We start from the raw sequence: 19,561 nt of genomic DNA, 5'->3' as shown, positions 1-19,561 counted from the left end.
AAAAAAATTTTGCGGCATGTGATTCGTAAAGTGTCATGCGCTAATAGTGAGACTATTCCATTGTAACTCAGAAAAGTGTTGCAGGGCCCCTTTAAGGTAGGAACACACTAGCGGCATGGACCTTTCCCGCGCGCCGCTCACCGCTCGCGAAACGCCGCTTTTCTCTTTCTCCCGTGGAGCGTCAACGTATCTCTCCCGCCGACCGAATCGCTCCCTGACCAATTTTTGCCGCTGCGACGCAAGCAAACCACCAATGAGCGCCTGCTTTTTTTTCTCACACAGGCGTCGTCATATGGTATGGTATGGATAACTTTATTGATGTCCTGAGGATTCAGTCTAGGACTGATGCGGGCCGCTCCCATGTCGGGACAGAGAGGCCAAGCCCTTCTGCCGCCACACGGGCCCTCTGGACAGCCCTGAGTTGGTCCGCCAGCGCGTCACTGTGCAGCATTCGCTGCCACCAGCAACCGAACATTTTTCTCCTCACCCGCGCTACCTCTCTTCGTCTGTCTGGAAAAAGCCGCGAGCCGCAGTGAGCGGGCGGGCGGGCGCGCGCGCCTCTACATATCGACTCTTGTTTCGTGACTCTTGTGCCGGCAATGTGGACAGCGTCAGGGGCGCAGGCAGAAGTTTTTGTTCGGGGGGGGGGGGGGGGGGGGAGTGATATATATGTGTATATATAGCCGAGCACCACTGCTAATGGCACTCGGCTGCTGACCCGAATGTCATACGATTTAAACGCGAACGCGTTCACGCACGCGCAAGGGACATTGATTAACCAGGAAAATGAGAGAACACAAAAGGCACCCCAATCTGTCTACGGCTTGAGGAATATGATCTCCGTATCGTTTAAGGCAATAGACGGTTGTCTGGTGCACTTCGTACTCTTTTTGTTAATATTGACGCGTGTATACTACATGTGGACGATCGCGACGATGGGGGGCTTTAACGGACATCGTCTAGTGGGGCTGTGGTTATTCGAAGACGAAGAAGACTTTTTTTCCTGTTCACTTGATTTGAACAGGCTGCTTCGCTGTCACAAGGTGTTCTTGTCTTTTGTTCGCGTTGCCCCGCGACAATATGGCCGTGGCTCTATGATGGCTTTTTTTTTGTTCATGTGTCTGTGTCAATCACTGTGTCATTAAACAGTGGCTTGCACTGATGCTTCGCGCAGTCTGCTGCCAGGTTTGATAATCGATAATTAGTTTCGTACCTTCTCTGGTACTCTCATAATCTGACATTGGCGCACTTTCCAGTTTTTGCTGATATAATTATTGCTGAATGGTTAAGGGATGAGCTAGACTACGTGAATGCGAACGTGTACACGTTCACGTTTATGTCGCATGTAATAAACCCTCAGTTGAGAATCATGCGCTAGTTTTCCATCTGGGCTTCTTTGCCGTCAGAGTTGTACTCCGCACTGTCAATTAATTCAAGACGAAACAAGACCGCCTTAGTTTCAGTACCGTAATTTCAATTTCGGTTTTGATTAACACAAATTATACCAATCGGGGCCTCATTAACTATTGTTACCGTTTACATCTAATATACCCGCAAAAGATAAGCTGTTATCATCTGCACGGATTATAAATTTACCATTTTTAATGCGATAGTGTTAGAGCTCCTTTCGCAATAATTCCGGTGTCGGCGTCGTTGGTTGTGAGGAAAATATCAGCGTTGTCCGTAAGCGAAAATTCGAGATAGATGCAAATAAAGAAATAATAAAAAATCTTCGGCTCGCGTGCGAATCGAACCCAGGATTTCTGCGTGGCAGGCAGGTGTTCGACCACAGAACCACGCCCGTGCTCCAAATTGCTTCGGAAGAAAAGATTATGTGAATGTTATGAATCTTGCTTGATGTTTGAGTGGGATTTTTTTTTTTTCGTTTTATGCATACACGCGGTATTTACATTGCTCAACTGCAGCTGTGGCTTCCTCTTGAATCGCTATCACATCAGTACTATTTTCGCCATTGCAATCTAATATGCTGGGCTCCTTGCTAATATTAGGGCATTCATTGCTAAACGCATTTTCCAGCGTCTGCGCCTTGAAATGTCGACCCCGTAGATCAGCCCAGGGTTCCTGTGCTCCAGCCTTTCCTCATTACAGATATAAGGGAAATCAAACCCTATTTCACTTTTTTCAAGGCGCCTTGCAATGTCAGTAACACAAAGCGCGAGCAAGCCCCGCCACGGTGGTCTAGTGGTTATGGCGCTCGACTGCTGACCCGAAGGTCGCGGGATCGAATCCCGGCCGCGGCGGCTGCATTTTCGATGGAGGCGAAAATGTTTGAGGCCCGTGTACTTAGATTTAGGTGCACGTTAAAGAACCCCAGGTGGTCGAAATTTCCGGAGCCCTCCACTACGGCGTCTCTCATAATCATATCTTGGTTTTGGGACGTTAAACCCCAGATATTATTATTAAAGCGCGAGCAAGAATGGAGACAACGTGCATCCTTTGCTTCAGTCCTCGTTGAATTTCCTTCAAATGCTTCCATTTTCGGCTTTGCCGTACCATTTTTAATTGCCCTTATACGAGAAATTGTGAACTGTCGCCTAGGAAGCATTCACAGAAATAATTCTGCTGATCCGTTCATTGTTAGAGGAGAAAGGATAAATTTAAATATAGCTTTGATAGCTTTGAAATGCCCCATGAGGCAAGCTTCTTTGCCAGCGCTCTTTCTGTTTCGACATTCCTTCCCATGTGGAGCCGAGCTCACAGCGTTACGGTACGTCATAAGCCCCATAGTCTCCTACAATTTCCTAGAGGGAACTTTGGCGCTGCGATCGTTCAGCCACCATGGGAATGATGGGTAGTACACGGATTTGCCTAACCTTCGTGCTTACAGCTTCGAATGCACTTGTGGCTTTGTTTATTGCCGTGTTTTGGCGTTCGTTTCGGATAAAAGAATGGACCGTTGTGAACTTCGTGAGCAGATTTGAATTGGTGAGCTTAAAAAGGTTAAAGTGGTGAAGTGGAACTGCTGACTTTTGTTTAACTTCATATTGTGACAAAGCGGATGCAGGCGACGCCGAGCCAAACGGAGCCAAAAGAACGAAGTTTAGACAAATCCGTGTACTACCCATCATTCCCATGCTGGCCGAAGCGCCATACGTTGCAGCTCCCATGCATAGACACTAGCGCCAGAGTTCCCTTTAGTGTATCTATAGAAAACTCTATGATAAGCCTCGCCGGTGCGGATCTACGATCGGCAACGTTCCGTATATTCAATTATTTACCAAAATCATGTACCACAGCCGCTGACGTCGCACGCAGTGCGCCTTACCTAGATGTATTTGTATGTGACGTCAACTCTGCATGGCTGGAAGCGGGGATCATTCGAAATAGAAGGATGAATGGGCTTTTATTTTGAAATTTCGGCTTTTTTCCCGCCATGCATCGATTTGATACTTTGCAGGTCCGCGAGGGGTCTGCCAACGACGCTCATCATTTCCAAATTTATATACATACAAACCTGGTGTGGGTCCTGAAAAGAAAAGGCTCTGGCGTGATGGACACGCTCCCAGCATTTTCCTCCGGTGTGACAGTGCGACTGGTGGATCCAGCCGGGGAAGTTATCGGAGGCGGTAAATTGTACATTAAATATCTCTTTTATTACGAAATGATTAATTACAGCACTGGTTCGCTGAATGCGTACATGGTTGACAAGGTATGTGCCGGAGCACTTGCAGGGCAAACAGCGCGTCCGCCGCTAGTGAAACAGTATTTACATTTCTCGCACGCTAAGTACAAAGTATTGCCAAGTGCTCTGAACATTCTCGCTGTCATGGCACGCGACACAAGTTGCAACGAAGCATGCCGTCTGTAATGAAATGTTGCGTATATTATCACCTGAGCATTTCGCGTTACACGCTAAGCGCGCGGCAGTGCATGACGTTGCATGCAAACTTTTTGCGCTGCACAGATAAGCTTCGGTCATTTCTTGAACTTTCAGAAGATTATGTGGTTTAAAAATATGCATTGCTTTTGTGCACTACACACTATGTAACCGAGCGCGGTGGTCTGATGAATGTAAGATTACCGGCTTTATGCGGTTGTATGGTCCACCAGTAAGAACGACAATCATGAGTTGTGATGAGATGTGAAATAATTATGATACGGTCTGCACATGCCTGCTGTAATGTTTCCAGGATTATATCTCAGTGTTCCGAACGCGTTTGCCTCGGAACTGTCTTATAGCCCACAATTTCTTAGTAACTGTTTCGAACGGCAGTGATGCGACCCGGATTTCTGAATTTCATGTCTAATTATATTTTCTTTAGAGAACAGCAGTTCTATGATAGTAGATACTGAATAAGGAAGTTACAGACGTCTTTATTGTGGCACGCCACCAGGTGCGCGCCTCGAAGTTTTCTCATCCCTAGAACAGAAATTTTTTATAAATTGGCGAGTAAAATTGTTGACAGATTAAGCATGGCATTGCAGAGACGACGTGACCACGTTATGATGAACAATGATGCACCGCAAAAAAAAAAGAAAAAAAGGAGAAAAATGTCACACGAGACGTGATGAATAACAGAAGCAAGACGAACAAGTATACCGGTCGAAGCTAGCGGTCGTTTTCAGCTGCCAGGCAGGCGCAGTATCGAACGCAGTCGTCCTGTATTAGTGGGCATTTTTTACAGCTCGCGAATTCTTTTGTACGAATGACTATTATGTATAGCTAGCTTCGCTCGATGCCTCATCGACGCATGCATTGCGCCTCAACGATAGGAACAGAGTGTAAGGGGCGAAAGAAGCAACACCATAGAAAGCCCGCACTTCCGACACCTTGGAAAGAAATAAGCTGGCACGCAGTGGGCGACCGAAGCACCGCTAAGGCCGCCTCGGCGCCGCTCCGTGCACGGCGCTGTACAGCTCAGATGGACGTGGTGCGATCGGCGACCACCTCCTTGTTGGCCAGCTTGGCCATGACCGTGATCTGGGCCTTGTCCAGATCCTCGGTGGTGATGGGCGGCGCCTGGAACACGTTCTCGTACACCACGGCGGCGATCACGCCTCCGAGGATGGGTCCCAGCCAGAAGACCTGCATGACAGATGCGGTGACCCGTCAGATCACGATGGTTCACCCACTGCGGTAGAGTGAATTTCTGCTGTACTAAAAAAAAAAAAAAAAAAAAAAGACTATACAGATGGGATATCGATTCCCGAACGCGGAGGACGACTTTCGACGAATTCGATGTGCCATGGTGTTCAAATGACGCCACGTCCCTTGCAAATGACGTTAACGCACAGGCGACGCCTATAGCTACCATACGTTAAAGGGACACTAAAGAGAAACAATGAATTGGTTTAGGTTGATAAAGTGTGCTCAGTGAACTCTTTACCCGCCACGGTGGTCTAGTGGTTATGGCGCTCGACTGCTGACCCGCAGGTCGCGGGATCGAATCCCGGCCGCGGCGGCTGCATTTTCGATGGAGGCGAAAATGTTTGAGGCCCGTGTACTTAGATTTAGGTGCACGTTAAAGAACCCCAGGTGGCCGAAATTTCCGGAGCCCTCCACTACGGCGTCTCTCATAATCATATCGTGGTTTTGGGACGTTAAACCCCAGATATTATTATTACTCAGTGAACTCTTGTGTAGTTTATTTCACCACCATTGCTTTATTATTAGAGGAGAAAACCAAATTCAAAGTTTCATTTTTAAATTTCGCGCCGAACTTTGTAATTCGTGACGTAAAAGGTTTCAAAGAGCATTTAACGTATTTTGGTGCCACTGGCTCGACTAAATTTCCACAAACTCGTTATGTCAAGTCTCTGGCCCCCTCAGAGGACAATGTACTTCGATTTAACCGATTAGGAACTACGTAGGCCCAAGCAGGCGCCGTCGAAAATATGTGACGTCACGGCAAATGGTGCGGGAATTGCAAGGTGGCGTCGCCACCTGTATTTTCTTTTTGCGCGTTTTCTCGCTTATTAAGTGTCTTCTCGCAGCAAGCGTGGTGGTTTTGGTATCATCGAAGACTACTTTACTAATGCGAGAAAAAATTACACCATCTCCCGCTAAAGGGGACCATGAGGCGATGCGAAGCCGGAGCACTTGCACGATCGCGTTCCGCTGGCGTTCATTGGGCATGCTACCGACCTCGCGTCGTGGAACGCGAAGAGGGACGCTACGCGCGTCGTACCTTCCATCTAGCCTGGCCGTTAATTCTCACAGGGCGAGCGGGGAACGCGGTCGACAGGCGGGCGAGAGGGGGGCAGCGTAGGAGAGGAGAGAAGGGGAGGGGACGCGCATGCGCTCGAGCTCATCGCGGCGTTGCGCAGGAGAGAATTTCGGCATGTCTAGCCCGCGTTTCAGAGGAAGAGTGGAAAGGAGGAGGGGAGGGGGGAAGTGGAGAGAGGTATGGGAGATGGGAGGGGAGAGGGTATGTGGCGAGGGGGAGGGGAGAGGGTACGTGGAGATGGGAAGGAGAGAGGGTGAGTGGAGAGGGGGAGTGGAGAGGAGGTGTGTGGAGAGGGTATGCGCATGCGCAGTAAGGGCGGTCACGCCGCACACCACCACCACCGGATTGAGCTCCGCCTTAATATACTTCGCATCTAAAATTCGTTTTGCTCTTTAGTGTCCCTTTAAGGGAACACTAAAGAACACCGTAAAATCATCTTAGGCTCATATGGTATTCTTTCAAAACAACTTTTTCATTGATTTGGCCGGAAACGTCAAGGTTTATCAGAAGGAAAAGTGAAGGTCAAGCTTCCATTTTCTCCATTTAACGCCGAAAACTACCGAAAACTATAAGCACGAATACGTCACTGCGACGGCACGAATTTAGGGATATGCTTTCTCGTTAATCGTTTTGGCACAGTAAAACGTTTTTGAAAACTTGCTAGTTTTAGTCTTTTTGTACCATTAAAATATGGTGTACTTGTTCTTTTAGCCATATAAACAGTTAACTAGATCCGAGATGATGCTTTGAAAATCCGTGATGTCATGGCAAGCTGGTGTTGAAACTCCAAGGCGGTGACGTCGCCACACTCTATTCTCGTTTTTTGCGTCTTTGTTTTCTGCCCGCTAAGCTTCGTCTCGTGTTCAGAGTGATGAAGGTTTTGCTGTTGTATAATTTACTAATGGAGCTAAATTGTGTCCCACCAGGTCACGAACTTTGCACACCAGAGAGGGTGTGACGAGAAAGTTAAGTGCACCGCACCGCGGATACATCAAAGAGCGCGTCACATGTGTCTGGCCCCACGGCTTAACGTGCGTACCAGCTGCGGGTGCCAATGGCTCCACAAATAGAAGCGCAATTATTCGGTTCGGTTTCGGAACGAGAGAGGTTCTTGAGCGTCATTCGTGATGGTATATCAATCCAGAAAAAAAGTCGTTTACAGTTTTAACAGATATGCATGCAGCTTATACTAAAGAAAGTGTGATATTATTCGTACTAACATAGGATACGCCTGATTCTCGTCTCGCCACGGCGCGTTTGAACGAAAATGGCGGCCGCGTGCGTTGCACAAAAAAAAAAGAGAAAGAAAAAAAAAAACTGGCGCAAGCTTGGTTCCCGAGAAAGGTGAGATGCACCTATAACGCTGACGCGCGTGTATGGCTCGCGACGGAGAGGTCAGAGGTCGAACGCGGTGTCTAAACGCGCTCCAGACATCTTAGTATATGCTCCGAGTTTCCACCTTCCTCAGGACCGAGACCACTTTGTCGTCGCTATCAAGTTTCCATGTTTTCGCGTGCCTGCACTGCATCAAGAAACATGTATGCGCGTGACACAGGTACAGGTGTCGGGGTTGCGAAAACTTGAACATTCCTTCACTATATAGTGCTAAATGGTAACTGGAACATACCGGCGCCTACAATTCTGCGAATTGAAGTAGTCCTCTTGTTTTGCTTTCTCGTTCTTATTAATATTTCGCCCCATTCCCTGTGTACACAGGGTAGCCAACCGAACGTGCATAACGTCCGCCATTGCTTCTCTGTCTCCCACTCTCACTGTTGGCGGCCTGTACAAGAGCAGGCACGTATCAGCTAAATTTTTATAGAATCGCCGCCAAGCTTTCGTACGAAATATACGTTTATGCTATTTTCCTGTGTATATTGTTCGGCTACGAAAACCCACACGAGGCGATACGAACCGTGTAGAACCGTTGAACCCTCATTGTTTCCTCGCCGGTGTCGTACCAAAACTGGAAATATTTGCTTGACGAAATATATGCCACCCGTTTCACGCTATTTTCAAACGCATTGACGCTTATTTAAGCTACATAGTCTTCATATCCACCGTTTCGCCCGAATTCGCCTGGTTCCGACAGTTATACAATTCATTGGTCAACCCCACGGCGCAGGGGTAACGTCTCGCACAACGACTGAACAAAACCATGCAGCATGTGTCACCGAATCGACTATAGTCTTTGGGCATGATGATTACACGCAACGCGGCGAAACGCAATGAACTTGTCTGATAATGGAGAACAGTGGGATGCATCCGTAATACCAGTACATACGGCAATTTCGAATTTCACGTATAGCACATAAATGGTCTAGTAATAGAAGAGCCTAACGACAACCGCACAACGGCGAGAAGAAGTCAGGCGCGCTCAATTCCCTTTCACGTCCACGGAACGCGAACATCTTGGCGTCATTCGTTCATGAACAAAGTGTATCAAGTGGGATTTCACTCGTATTTTCTGTTACTCTCGAAAAGAAGTACATTATGAAATACAGTAAAAACTAGTGAATTCGACACTCGTTAATTCGGGAAACCGGATAATTTGGACGTGTTCTCTGGTCCAGCCCAGCATATGCATTGTTTAATGGCATGAAACTCTCGTTAATTCGGTCATATTTGGCCACAACTCGGTTAATTCGGACGATCCTCGGAGCGCGCCGAGCGCGAAGCGCCGCAAATGTGCGACGCAAACGAACGAAGGAGCGCGGACAGCCGAAATGGCCGCGGGCTTTCAGAAAGGCGTGGTCTCCATCCACAATCGCGTTGTTGGTGCGTAATAAGGTATGGCTCCAGAGCACGTTTCGGATTAAGACACGGGGGTCTTGAGCCACGTTCACATTGTGAACGAAGTCTCAAATGACTAAAATTGGTGCTTTTGCTCTGCTCTTATGCACAATAATCACTGGATTTATGCATTCCTTAAGAAAATGAAAGTGCATTGGTGTAATGGATATTTAATTATTGTTTTCTTGATAATTTCGATAATTCGGCATTCGGTTAATTCGGACAGTTTTCCCGGTCCCGTGAAGTCCGAATTAGCGAGCTTTACTGCATGTGCCTTGAAGTACGCATTAGCGGCGGCGTACGGGCGAGCAACGCAACCGCATCAGCCACCTTCGCAGCCGCCGAGCATCGGCGGTCATCCTCTGCTCCAATAAGTGTTCCATCTCTTGCTTCGTTTTGGCAGGACACCGTTCACGGAATGAAGCGATCCTATTCAAGCTTCGTTTGTCTTGGCGGCGCACCGTCGGCAGCTTCCGTTCGGCAAGGTCAACGGCAGTGAGCACCATGAGCACTTTAAACGTCATTGGGGTACACACGCCAGAGTGCGTTTAAAAGCACAGCGAAAATTGTCAAATTGCGTTGGCTTCGAAGATGGTTGACCGATAGTGATACCGTCGCATGGATTTTACGTGAGATGATACTCAGTCGCACGACACGTGGTATTGCCCCCCCCCCCCCCTCTTTGTTAGTGACGAGACGACGACGCCAACGACGCCCCACGAGGCGGCGAGAGCAAAAAGAAACCGCCGTTCAAACAAAGTCATTTTCGATGTTGTCCTATTCGGAAAATAAAAGTAGGTAGTTGCGGCGGCTTCAATCTTAACTAAAGGCATCGTGCCGCTAGTAAAGTACATTGCGACTGTATATACGGCGTTGTCTGTTAGCTAAGAATACAGGGTGTGAGTAGGTTAGATATATCTGCTACACTTGCGCAATAAAGACATCTCTCTGGAGACACCTTATTGATGCAACACACGCTCTTCGCTTTTGATAACGTTCAGTACTTTCCTGAAGTTCTCCTTTGTAAGAGGCAGCTGTACGCTGCTTTTTCGTAGTGTTGAGTAGCGCGCCAAGTAACAACGTTTACTGCAGATGGCCTCGTCGCGCGTCATAAAAAAGCATTAAATTAGATCTAACATACAAGAAAGCAAAGGAAAGTATAGGGGCTGTTATATCTAGCAATGACGATGTGAATGTGAAGAAAGTAAAGTGGGCGAAAAGATAACTTGCCGCCGACAGGGACCGAATCTGCGACTTTCGAATAACGCGTCGGATGCTCTATCACTGAGCTACGGCGGCGGTCATCCTCCCATCCACTTTATGAGGTATATATGTGCATTTAAACCTAGTCAGCGCGTCGGCGCTGACTAACACTCCTAGGTTTAAATGCACACAAACAGGGTTTGTTTATTTCTAAGGCAGAAAGCATTTTCATTTATTACTCAGTATAAAGAAGTAAAAAAGATTATCACGCTACAGGTGGTAAAATCATTGAACTATTTCTTGGTGCGAACGCAAAATGTCTCGCTAGCTTTCATAGCGTTGCACCTGATGTATGAAACGGCATACAAGGTGTGCGTTTTCTTTTTTTTTTTAACAATGCAGATGCCTTATAAAAATTCTGACAGTCACGCTGCAGTCATTTTCGCACGTACTCTATGTTGAGGCGGAAAACTTCGCGGCAACTAAAATGACATGGACGGGACTAATTAACAAAAACTCGTTAACTTTTTTTTTAATTATTGACATGAGGGCAGTTGCTTATATTAGAAAGTTGTCACTTTCGTCACTTCCTTGGCACGTGCAGTTCCGGTCTTACGTGACAGACAGGCCGCGTTTTATGCGCGCCGGGCGCGATCAGTTTCGATTTCGCCTTAAAAATTCGATGATGGATAGGTCGAAATACGCGCAACTATCGTGATTTCTAAAAACAAATGGTTATGCCATAAATTAGCACGCACTACAACTTTCTAATATAAACAACTGCCCTCAAGTCAATGATTGAAGTTAATTTACGAGTGTTTGTTGATTAGCCTCGTCAATGTCATTTTAGTTGCGGCAAAGTATTTCCGCCTCGACATAGAGTACGTGTGCGAAAACGACAGAAGCGTGGCTGTCGTAAAATTTTTATTAAAAGGTCTGTATTGTCTAAAAAAAAAAAAGACATCCTGCACAGTTCGTTGCAATGGGCACGTAAACGCGCTAAAGATGTTTTGTGCGTGGCCACGCTCAATTCGCCAAACTGTACCAGTCACACAAAGAAGCATATAACCGTCATTCTGCTTACCCAGTGGTCGTCAAACATTCCAGACATCACCGCCGGACCGAAAGAACGCGCCACGTTCATGCCTGCTCCCGTGTATCGGACCTGTAACGAGAGAGCACACAAAACATGAGCGCGCCGTCAAGCATTAGGCAATTGTATACATAGCCCTTTATGATATAACGTACGTCATTCCACATATCTTACCAGGTTTTTCGTTTCTGTGAAAAAGACCCTCTACTGATCCTAAGTTCAGTTCAGTGGACGGTTTGCAAAAATCTGCAGGACGGCTTTCCTGCAGGTTTTTTTTTTTTTTTTTTTTTTTTGTCAACCAAGCACTTTCATTCACTAGACTGACAAACGTTTTTTTTTTTTTTTTTTCGAAAATTACTATGAGATTGTCACGCCTCATTGACACATCTCAGCCTATGCGTGGTGAACGAGGAAACCAATCGTTCGTGGGGCGAACGTTCACTGGAACTGGGAACGTCTAATGTACAGTGTTCTAGAAGACACTGTAGTCTAAAGCATAACGAGCGAGTGAAAAAAGTCTGTGAACGAGAGTGCTCGGTTGAAAATATAAATACCTTTCAGGAAAGCCACCTCGCAGATTTTAACAGTGGACCTGTTTAAGCTTGAGTTCCAGCCGGTGGCCGGCGACCGCTCAAAACTCGCGCAGCTGTGCGAAGCGAAGTGGAAGCATGGCATAGCCATGTATACAGTCGCATACAACTTAAGAAGTCCGCGGCATTACCTCCTCAGTGGCGGATGCACGCAAGCCTGCACCAATGGGCGCGCACTCCAGACTGACGTTATGAGCCGGACAGCCGGTTAACCCGCCTTCAGCGAATATTGCCGGGCGCTTGAGCGGTACTATTCTTTTAGTCGCGGAGGCTATCGGCTGCAGCGCTTCGGTCTTCTGGGCGGGGCCTCTCCGGACTTCTTAAGTTGTATCTGACTATAGTATAGAATAGCTGGGGGTGCAAAAGGCAAGTGAGGATGAAGAGGAGGGGATAGGGGTAAGTATAGTATAGTATAGTACAGGCACGTAGCCAGGATTTTTTTTCGGGGGGGGCCCAAGGCCTAATTATTCGAAAGAAAGTCTTTTCGTGGCAAAAAGAAAAAAAATTGCCCGGGAACATAAAAGGCTGGACGAATTTCGGGGGGGGGGCCCGGGCCCCCCGGGCCCCCCCCTTGCCTACGTGCCTGGTATAGTATAGTATAGTATAGTATAGTATAGTATAGTATAGTATAGTATAGTATAGTATAGTATAGTATAGCACGGTATAGTATAGTATAGTATAGTATAGTATAGTATAGTATAGTATAGTATAGTATAGTATAACAATGGGGTGGGACAGGGAAGTGAGGTTGAGGAGTGATTTGCGGGAGACGAGGAGGGGAGATGGTAAAGCATAACATAGCCTTGAAGGAAGGAAGGAATACTATACTATAGTATAGTATAACAATGGGGTGGGACGAAAATTAAGGGGGAGGGGGAGCGATGCGAGGGTGAGCAGTAGGGGAAGGCCACCAGCTCCGCTGCTCTCCTCAGTCTCCGCACCACTAGTGCGTAGATGTCCCTGTCCCTATCTTTTTTTGCAAGTCTCCGCAAGTCTAACTGCATACCCCATTTATCCACACTAGAAAGTCTAGCAAGCCAAGTGAGTGCAATTTTTACACGCGCTGGCGTAATTTTCGCTTTCTTTCTTTTTGGAGACTACACGGTTCATGCATTCAAGGGAAAACACAGAAGTCGTCGGGTGGCTCAGAATACTGAACACTACACCACAACAACGAGAAAGAAAGATAAAAAAGAAGAAAAGCGAAACAAAACGGCACTATAGATACTTATTTTCGTCCTTGCCGTTAAGTGATTTAATGCGTGTCGAGACGAGCAGCTTATGATTGATTTATTTCCCCGAATTCATGAATTAGAAGAAAAAAAAAACAGCGACAAAAACCGCACACGTCAGCATTGGGACAGTTGACAGCGCACTCGCGGCATAGACTACGAAATACTTTTACAAAGTGCGAATTAGGAAAGGCATTTTGGGAACTTGATTATGACGTTACAGGGCAGTGGATCTAAATTTTAATATTGTGACGCTGCGGGAAATATTATTGTTGGTGCGGTGGTGACACACACACGCACACATATTCAAAATTATGCGTGTCATCATACATGGTATTATGAGGTACAAGCTCAATATAACACTTGACTAAAGCGTTTAGCTAAGTCGTTCTAATACGGTGCCGCTAAACGATTAACATAATCCGAGTAAGCGCCGTCAACAGTCGTGACGTCACAAGACTCCAGTGCGGGAACTTCAATGTGGCACCGTCACCCGTCTGTCGCGTACGTGTTTTCGTGGACCAGCCTGCGCTCACGATGAGGCCAGCATTGTTCATATTCCATAATGATGATGATATGTCGTGTTTATTGACGTTGGTATTCAAGAAGCGTGTACTTTATCAATTCAGCTTAATATCCGCGTTTAGTGACTCCATAAATGTGGATTTTATCTCTCACTAAACTGATGATAACAATACATGCGAGGACAATCCGACCTAGTAGGATAACAACGGACACTTGTAATACGACAGCGAGAAATTTATGCGCTAAAACAAGCATACTTTTGTGGTCTTGTGCGCCGCGAGTTACGCGGTAATAAGAAAAACGCATACATGGGTCGAATCAGTGAGCACGTAGTTAATGCAGATATTAAACAATTATGCAGTTGCGATCCCCGCCTTCGAGGCTGCAATGCAGGAAAGCACGAAACGAGAAGAGCTTGCGGAAATGTTGTGTATCGTAAGTCCCTGAAAACGCCCACGTATTACGCGCTATGTCTGTACAAGTAAAATACTGTTTGCTTGGTCTAGGGTTTTCCAGAAGAAAAAAGAGGAACGGCGATGAAATAGCAACCGATAAATTGAGAAATAGCTATTTATTAGCGACGCTGTTATTCTCATCCATAAGCCCAATGAACGAGGCAATCGCGAGAGAACAATAGAATTCTAAGGTAAACGGCAGCGGGGGATACACTTTCCAGGCGGATATTTCTTACCGCGAGCGGCGTTTAACCCTGCAAACGGAGGGAAGCTCGGTTCATGACGATGTGTGCATATAGCCCTTCGGATCATTGCCGGCCGTGCATGAGTATAGCTAATGCGTGCGACTACCGGTACAGGCCGCAAGGTAAGCCAGCAGCGGCGAAGGCAGATGGAATTTATAGCCACGAGAATGATGAATCTCGCCGTGCCAGCAGCTCGGCCAAGGTTACCGCGCGAGCGGAGAGAGCACGGACGGAAGGTCGAGGTCGTTACCGGCGCTGGACTCGTCAAGCCTTCCATTCTTCAAAGCTGCGCACCCTGTACTTTGAGCTTTCAACAATGCGCCATAAACGGATATGTACGCAGTGCTCGGCGATGCAAGCTCTGAAGAAACGATCCGCAACATCCCATGAATGCTACACGCTGACCCCTTCGCTGGATTTTTTTCCCTCTCTGGTCTGGGGTTTTTCTCGGGGAGGTCCACGTAAACCTGTGCTATAGTTGTAAAAGAAATACCGTTGGCACCACTTCACGGCCACGCTGCAAACTATTAATCTATGCTTAAGGACCCTAAACGTCTTCGTAAGCGCATGCAATCGATTCATCATCCGACGCAGTCGACGAGTCCGTTTTCTTCATCGAGGCGGCGATGTTCATCTCGGGAATTAACTTGGACGCTCGCATTATTATCCGAGTAATCATTACGGGAAAGCGTCAACGAAGGTCTTGCGCAAAATTTCGTATCTATATAAACGCCCACTCGCGCGAAGACACTTAATGTCACTCGGACGGCGTTTCGCTGTGGCCTCTTGAACTATGTGCGTATTGCATGTCGCCCACAGCACCTCGCGGGGGACGACGCGGCTTGGTGCCAGCGCGCTGAAGAAGAGAGAAGCGCTCGAAATTCGCGTGCTGGCCCCAAATCGATTCAGCCTTCTTTTTGCCGGACGCGGCAGCCCTGAAGGCATAGCCGAATGACGCAACAGCCGCGATTTTGTTACGTAAACAGACTACCTCCGCGTGATTATTTATTAATTCTTTCGAAGAACGCGCGACTCGCAACGCCTGAGGCACCCGATTTCTTGGATGCGCCGGCCGTATCATGCTGAGATGGAGATTGTGGGTGTATGGATGCGCATTACCTAACAGAGGAAACAAGCTGTGAAAATGACATGTCAATATCTTGGCGACCTCTGTATGTCGCGCACGTACGACGCGCGTTAAAGCGCTGCCTTGTACTTACATGCCGTCAACACGTGAAGAGATATGGACATATAGACGACGTATATCGACATTATAGACCAGGGGTCTCAAACACGCGGCCCGCGGACCTTTTGCTAGCGGCTCGGCCCGCACATCACCTTCATCCTATATATATTATTTTCTTATAAGTATGTTCATGAGCTACGCAGACGTGACTGGTCTCAACCATTTTATTTTTCGTGAGGCACTCCGTGTGGTAACAATGTGTTAAAAGATAACCGTGGAACGAAAACTCGATATTTTCAGAATCGGCGTCCAGATTTCTGTCACTCTAGAGATCAGTATCGATATCTTTCTCGACACCTGACGTCAAATCCCCTTCAGAAATGACCCACAAATGATCTATGAGAAATGCCTTTTAAATTGCAGCGTTAGCTGACATTTGTTCAATCGCCAACCAACATGCGCGTCAAATACGTCTACTATAGCTGTATACGCAGAAAACCGTATTACTCGGAAACTAGAGCTTCATATGTTAACTATGTTAATATGTTACGTTAATATGTTGCGTTATGATGGATATCTTGTTAGTGTTGTAAAGTAGTCTCATAAAATAATTGTATTTTTTTGCGAAGGCCAGGAATTGCGTAATGCTTAAAAGAGATAGGTGGGATGGGTTGAACGATCGATAATTAAAGTGGATAAAATCAAGAGTTTGACGAAAACTCGTCTGGTCGGGAATGCTCAGAGTCTTCCAGTGCTCGTGCCGAACATTCTGTTTCAAAGAGACACGATATTGAATGGGGCAGGGCGCATGCGCTAGCTATTGAAAGAAATCTAACTTCGCGACTTCATCTGGAATCATTACTAATCCAGACTACTGATACCACGCTGAACCGCAGTGACGGCACCCTTCCCTCTGTTTATGCACGCTGTTTGCGCCAACTATTTGACCGTACTTAATCACCGCCCCTTCTTTCATTGCTTCATTGCGAACAAGGCCCCCGTACGGGAGCCGAAACGTCTTTAATTGGTTCTTTTTGTATTTGGTTGGCGTATTCTTTTTACCTTTGACCACCGTTAAAGTGGATACTTGGAAAGGAGAAGGGCGGACAGGGGCCGATGCTTCCACCGTCTACGTGGACTGATTCAGGCGGGGAATTCTAGTACAAACGAACAAAGGGCAAAAAGAAAGAAGCAAGGTGTGGCTCCTCAGCATTCTGAATTTGCAGTGGCCGACATATCAGAATATCGTCAAGAGCCGTCATTTACGAAGCGACACCTTTATCATCGGCCGAGATACCGACTGCGCAACTGACTGCTCAGCGTACTGCACGGCATGTACGTACATACTACTGGTCTGTACTGCATGGCATGGATTGGCTCGCTTAGGCATCGAGCAAATGCAAATTGTCAATAAATGAAACTAATTAAAGCAGTACAACTAGAAATACTTCATCTTTTATGTGGCACTAATCGCTCTTTGAAGCGTCCGGCTGCAAACAGCGTGTGTTGCATAAACAGCGTGTCGGAAAAGTGTTACGAAAGTCTAAACCGTTATTGACAAGGTGCTAATGTAAATGCTATAAATTTCTTGCGAGTGCATTTCAGATGGTCAAGGTTGTCGTTGCTGTTATTTTTACGCTAGTTCATTCTCCAATACGAGTGCGACATGTTCTGGGCCCATGGCAAAGCAGCACCTGTGCGCTACGTGCCACGAAAGCGCTGTTGAATTTCTTGCGGGCCACGAGCCTGAACGAAACTTTGTAAACTTGTGTGGCTGTATGTGTTATGCGTTTATCGCTGTATATATCATAATCGTCACCCAGCACCTGGAGTAGCATGTCAGGCGAACAGCCAGGCAAACATCTCCAGTTTTTCATTAAAATGTTTATCTCTCTCTATTATCCAATACGTTCAAAGTAACGTATGGGTCTTTTTTTTTTAGCTCTATCGCTTGCTGTGAAAAAAACACCGATAGTTCCCTCAAAAGCACAGTTACAGCTTGCCGCACGGTGTAACATTCCCTTTATGATGTAGTGCATACCGCTAGGATACAGAGCTTGATGCACCTATTTTAGTTAAGTCTTTCTTAAGAATATGTTTTGGCTGACATTGTCGTATATGTTCCATTATACAAGGCCTAGGCGTAAAGCGAGTGACTTAAAAGTTGTGCGTCCTTTTTTGTAACTGTTTTCTGTGCTGAGACGTCTGCAGCAATAAAGCCGTTGGTATAGTGTCATCGAATCACTTGGTGATAACGGCAGTGAAGAACAGCCGAAGATGGTGAAAAGGCGTGCCATGCTCGCGAGCATCAGTTCCCATGTAACACAGTACTGATAAACCGCTCGAGAGGCTTGACAGATAACTCAATACCAACTGCCCTGAAAGGGACACCAAGCTCGACATCTTGAAAAGAGAGGCTTGAATAAAAGGAGAAAAAGAAGCTAAGTAAGTCGACGAATGGGAAGAAGAAATCAACTCAATGTTTTCCTAGTAACAAAAACTGTTCGCATTCTTTCGTTGTGAACGTTTTCTTCAGTTCGTATACATCATACCCGATAATTACGCAGGATCAAGGCGGTTCATCGCGTTTTTGTTTGTGCTGCAGGTGCATGACATACAGGTTTAATGCTAACGCGCGTCAGGGGCAGTCCTTTTGCTCGTATGCATTCTCTCTCTGTCTGACTGTAATTATTCCTCATGTCCAGTGGTCACCTGACTTAATTGTTTCTTTTTGTTATCTTTTTATCCGCGCTCAGTCGAACAACCACACACCAACGTGCATCATTTTTTTTTTTTTTTCGCTCTCAGCACGCAACTTGCACAGAATGCTTCAATCATCGTGCTCGCAAAACGAACGAGGAAAGCGCAACACCTCCTCTCCGTCCGAAGAAGCGTACCCTTTCATTCCACAGACGCAGTTGTGTTAATGTCCACCTGTCTGGAGTAATTGTGATGGGCTGCGCGGTGAGCGCGCCTATACATGGGCAGAGCTGCTGCAGCCTGCTCGGAGTGTGCAAGCGTCAGCATCCCAGAGCAGATTCACGCTAACCACTACTTCCTTCTGTTTCCCTCTAGAAGTTTCCCAGAGTGCATTTCTTCTCTTGGCACTGGTCCCATCAGCAACGACACGGCGACATGTAGTCCGCGCAGCAAAAAGAAGAAGAAAGGCGAAGATGGCTCTACGAAAGCTCACCTCCTTTTTTTCTTTTTTTTTTTTTGTTGGCAAGAGCTACTCTATTTGTTTGTGGGGCGCTGAATGAGTGCGTCCAGGAAAGACGAGCAACGCGGTCGCAGCGAAAAGGGCTAACAAGCGTCGCGTGCTTGGGCAACCGAACGGGTGACGACGAAAAGCACGACACCAATGAGTGAAGACCGCATGGACGTCCCTTTTAGCGATTCAAGGACGCCGCCTGCCAAGAACTTTCCGCGTCAGCGTGAATGAACACCCAGGGGACACCCCCACAATCGTGTACAACTTGAACTAACCGTCCATTTTTTTTTTTTTCGATGTATAAATTTGTTCAGCGATATTGTGACACATCGCGTGACGGACTTCTCCGATCTCGCCGACTCATTTACACATGAACACCGGTGTTTCAAGAAGCTAGATGTGCAGAGAATTTTTATCCCAGCAGACGAGCGTTCTCTATAGATAACGATAGACACGCGCGCTTTGAGTCGTGACGTCAAGCGTGTATGCGGAGAGCCTAATGAAAACCGTGCTCTTGAAAGGACATAAAAAAAAAGATGATGCGTTGCCTCCGGCCTTCAGTGAAAAGTATGAGCTCTTGCGCACTTCTCTACTCAAAGCGCCTCGGCACGACCCACTCGCTCTTATAATTCGTGTCGGCACATTCTGGCACTTCGCTCAAGGAAACCATATCTGTACGTCTTTTGCCGTCGACATGGCCATTTTGTCAGATAGGACAATCATGCGATAGCCATATTAACTGTATACGAGAGCTCGCATACCCATTGACCCATCGTCATCATCCAATACGTGTTTTTTGTATCATGCCGCCACAATCCTCGTCGCACGCGCTTTTTGTGT

General features: G+C 46.8%; 1 protein-coding gene across 1 annotated transcript in view; it reads right to left on the bottom strand.

The window, feature by feature from the left end:
• Window positions 1-4,681: 4,681 nt before the first annotated feature.
• Window positions 4,682-19,561, bottom strand: part of LOC119377683 (aquaporin AQPAe.a) — a 36,663-nt gene continuing 21,783 nt past the window's right edge. Inside the window, exons 2-3 of the mRNA XM_037647046.2 lie at window positions 11,269-11,349; window positions 4,682-5,047 (exon numbers count right to left, since the gene is read on the bottom strand). Coding sequence (XP_037502974.1) covers window positions 4,880-5,047; window positions 11,269-11,349 — 249 coding nt within the window. The 3' untranslated portion in view covers window positions 4,682-4,879. The remainder of the gene's footprint in view (window positions 5,048-11,268; window positions 11,350-19,561) is intronic.

This window comes from Rhipicephalus sanguineus, chromosome 1 (genome assembly GCF_013339695.2).
Source record: "Rhipicephalus sanguineus isolate Rsan-2018 chromosome 1, BIME_Rsan_1.4, whole genome shotgun sequence".
NCBI classification, from domain to species: Eukaryota; Metazoa; Arthropoda; class Arachnida; order Ixodida; family Ixodidae; genus Rhipicephalus; species Rhipicephalus sanguineus.
This window is presented reverse-complemented; position numbering and strand designations above follow the sequence as displayed.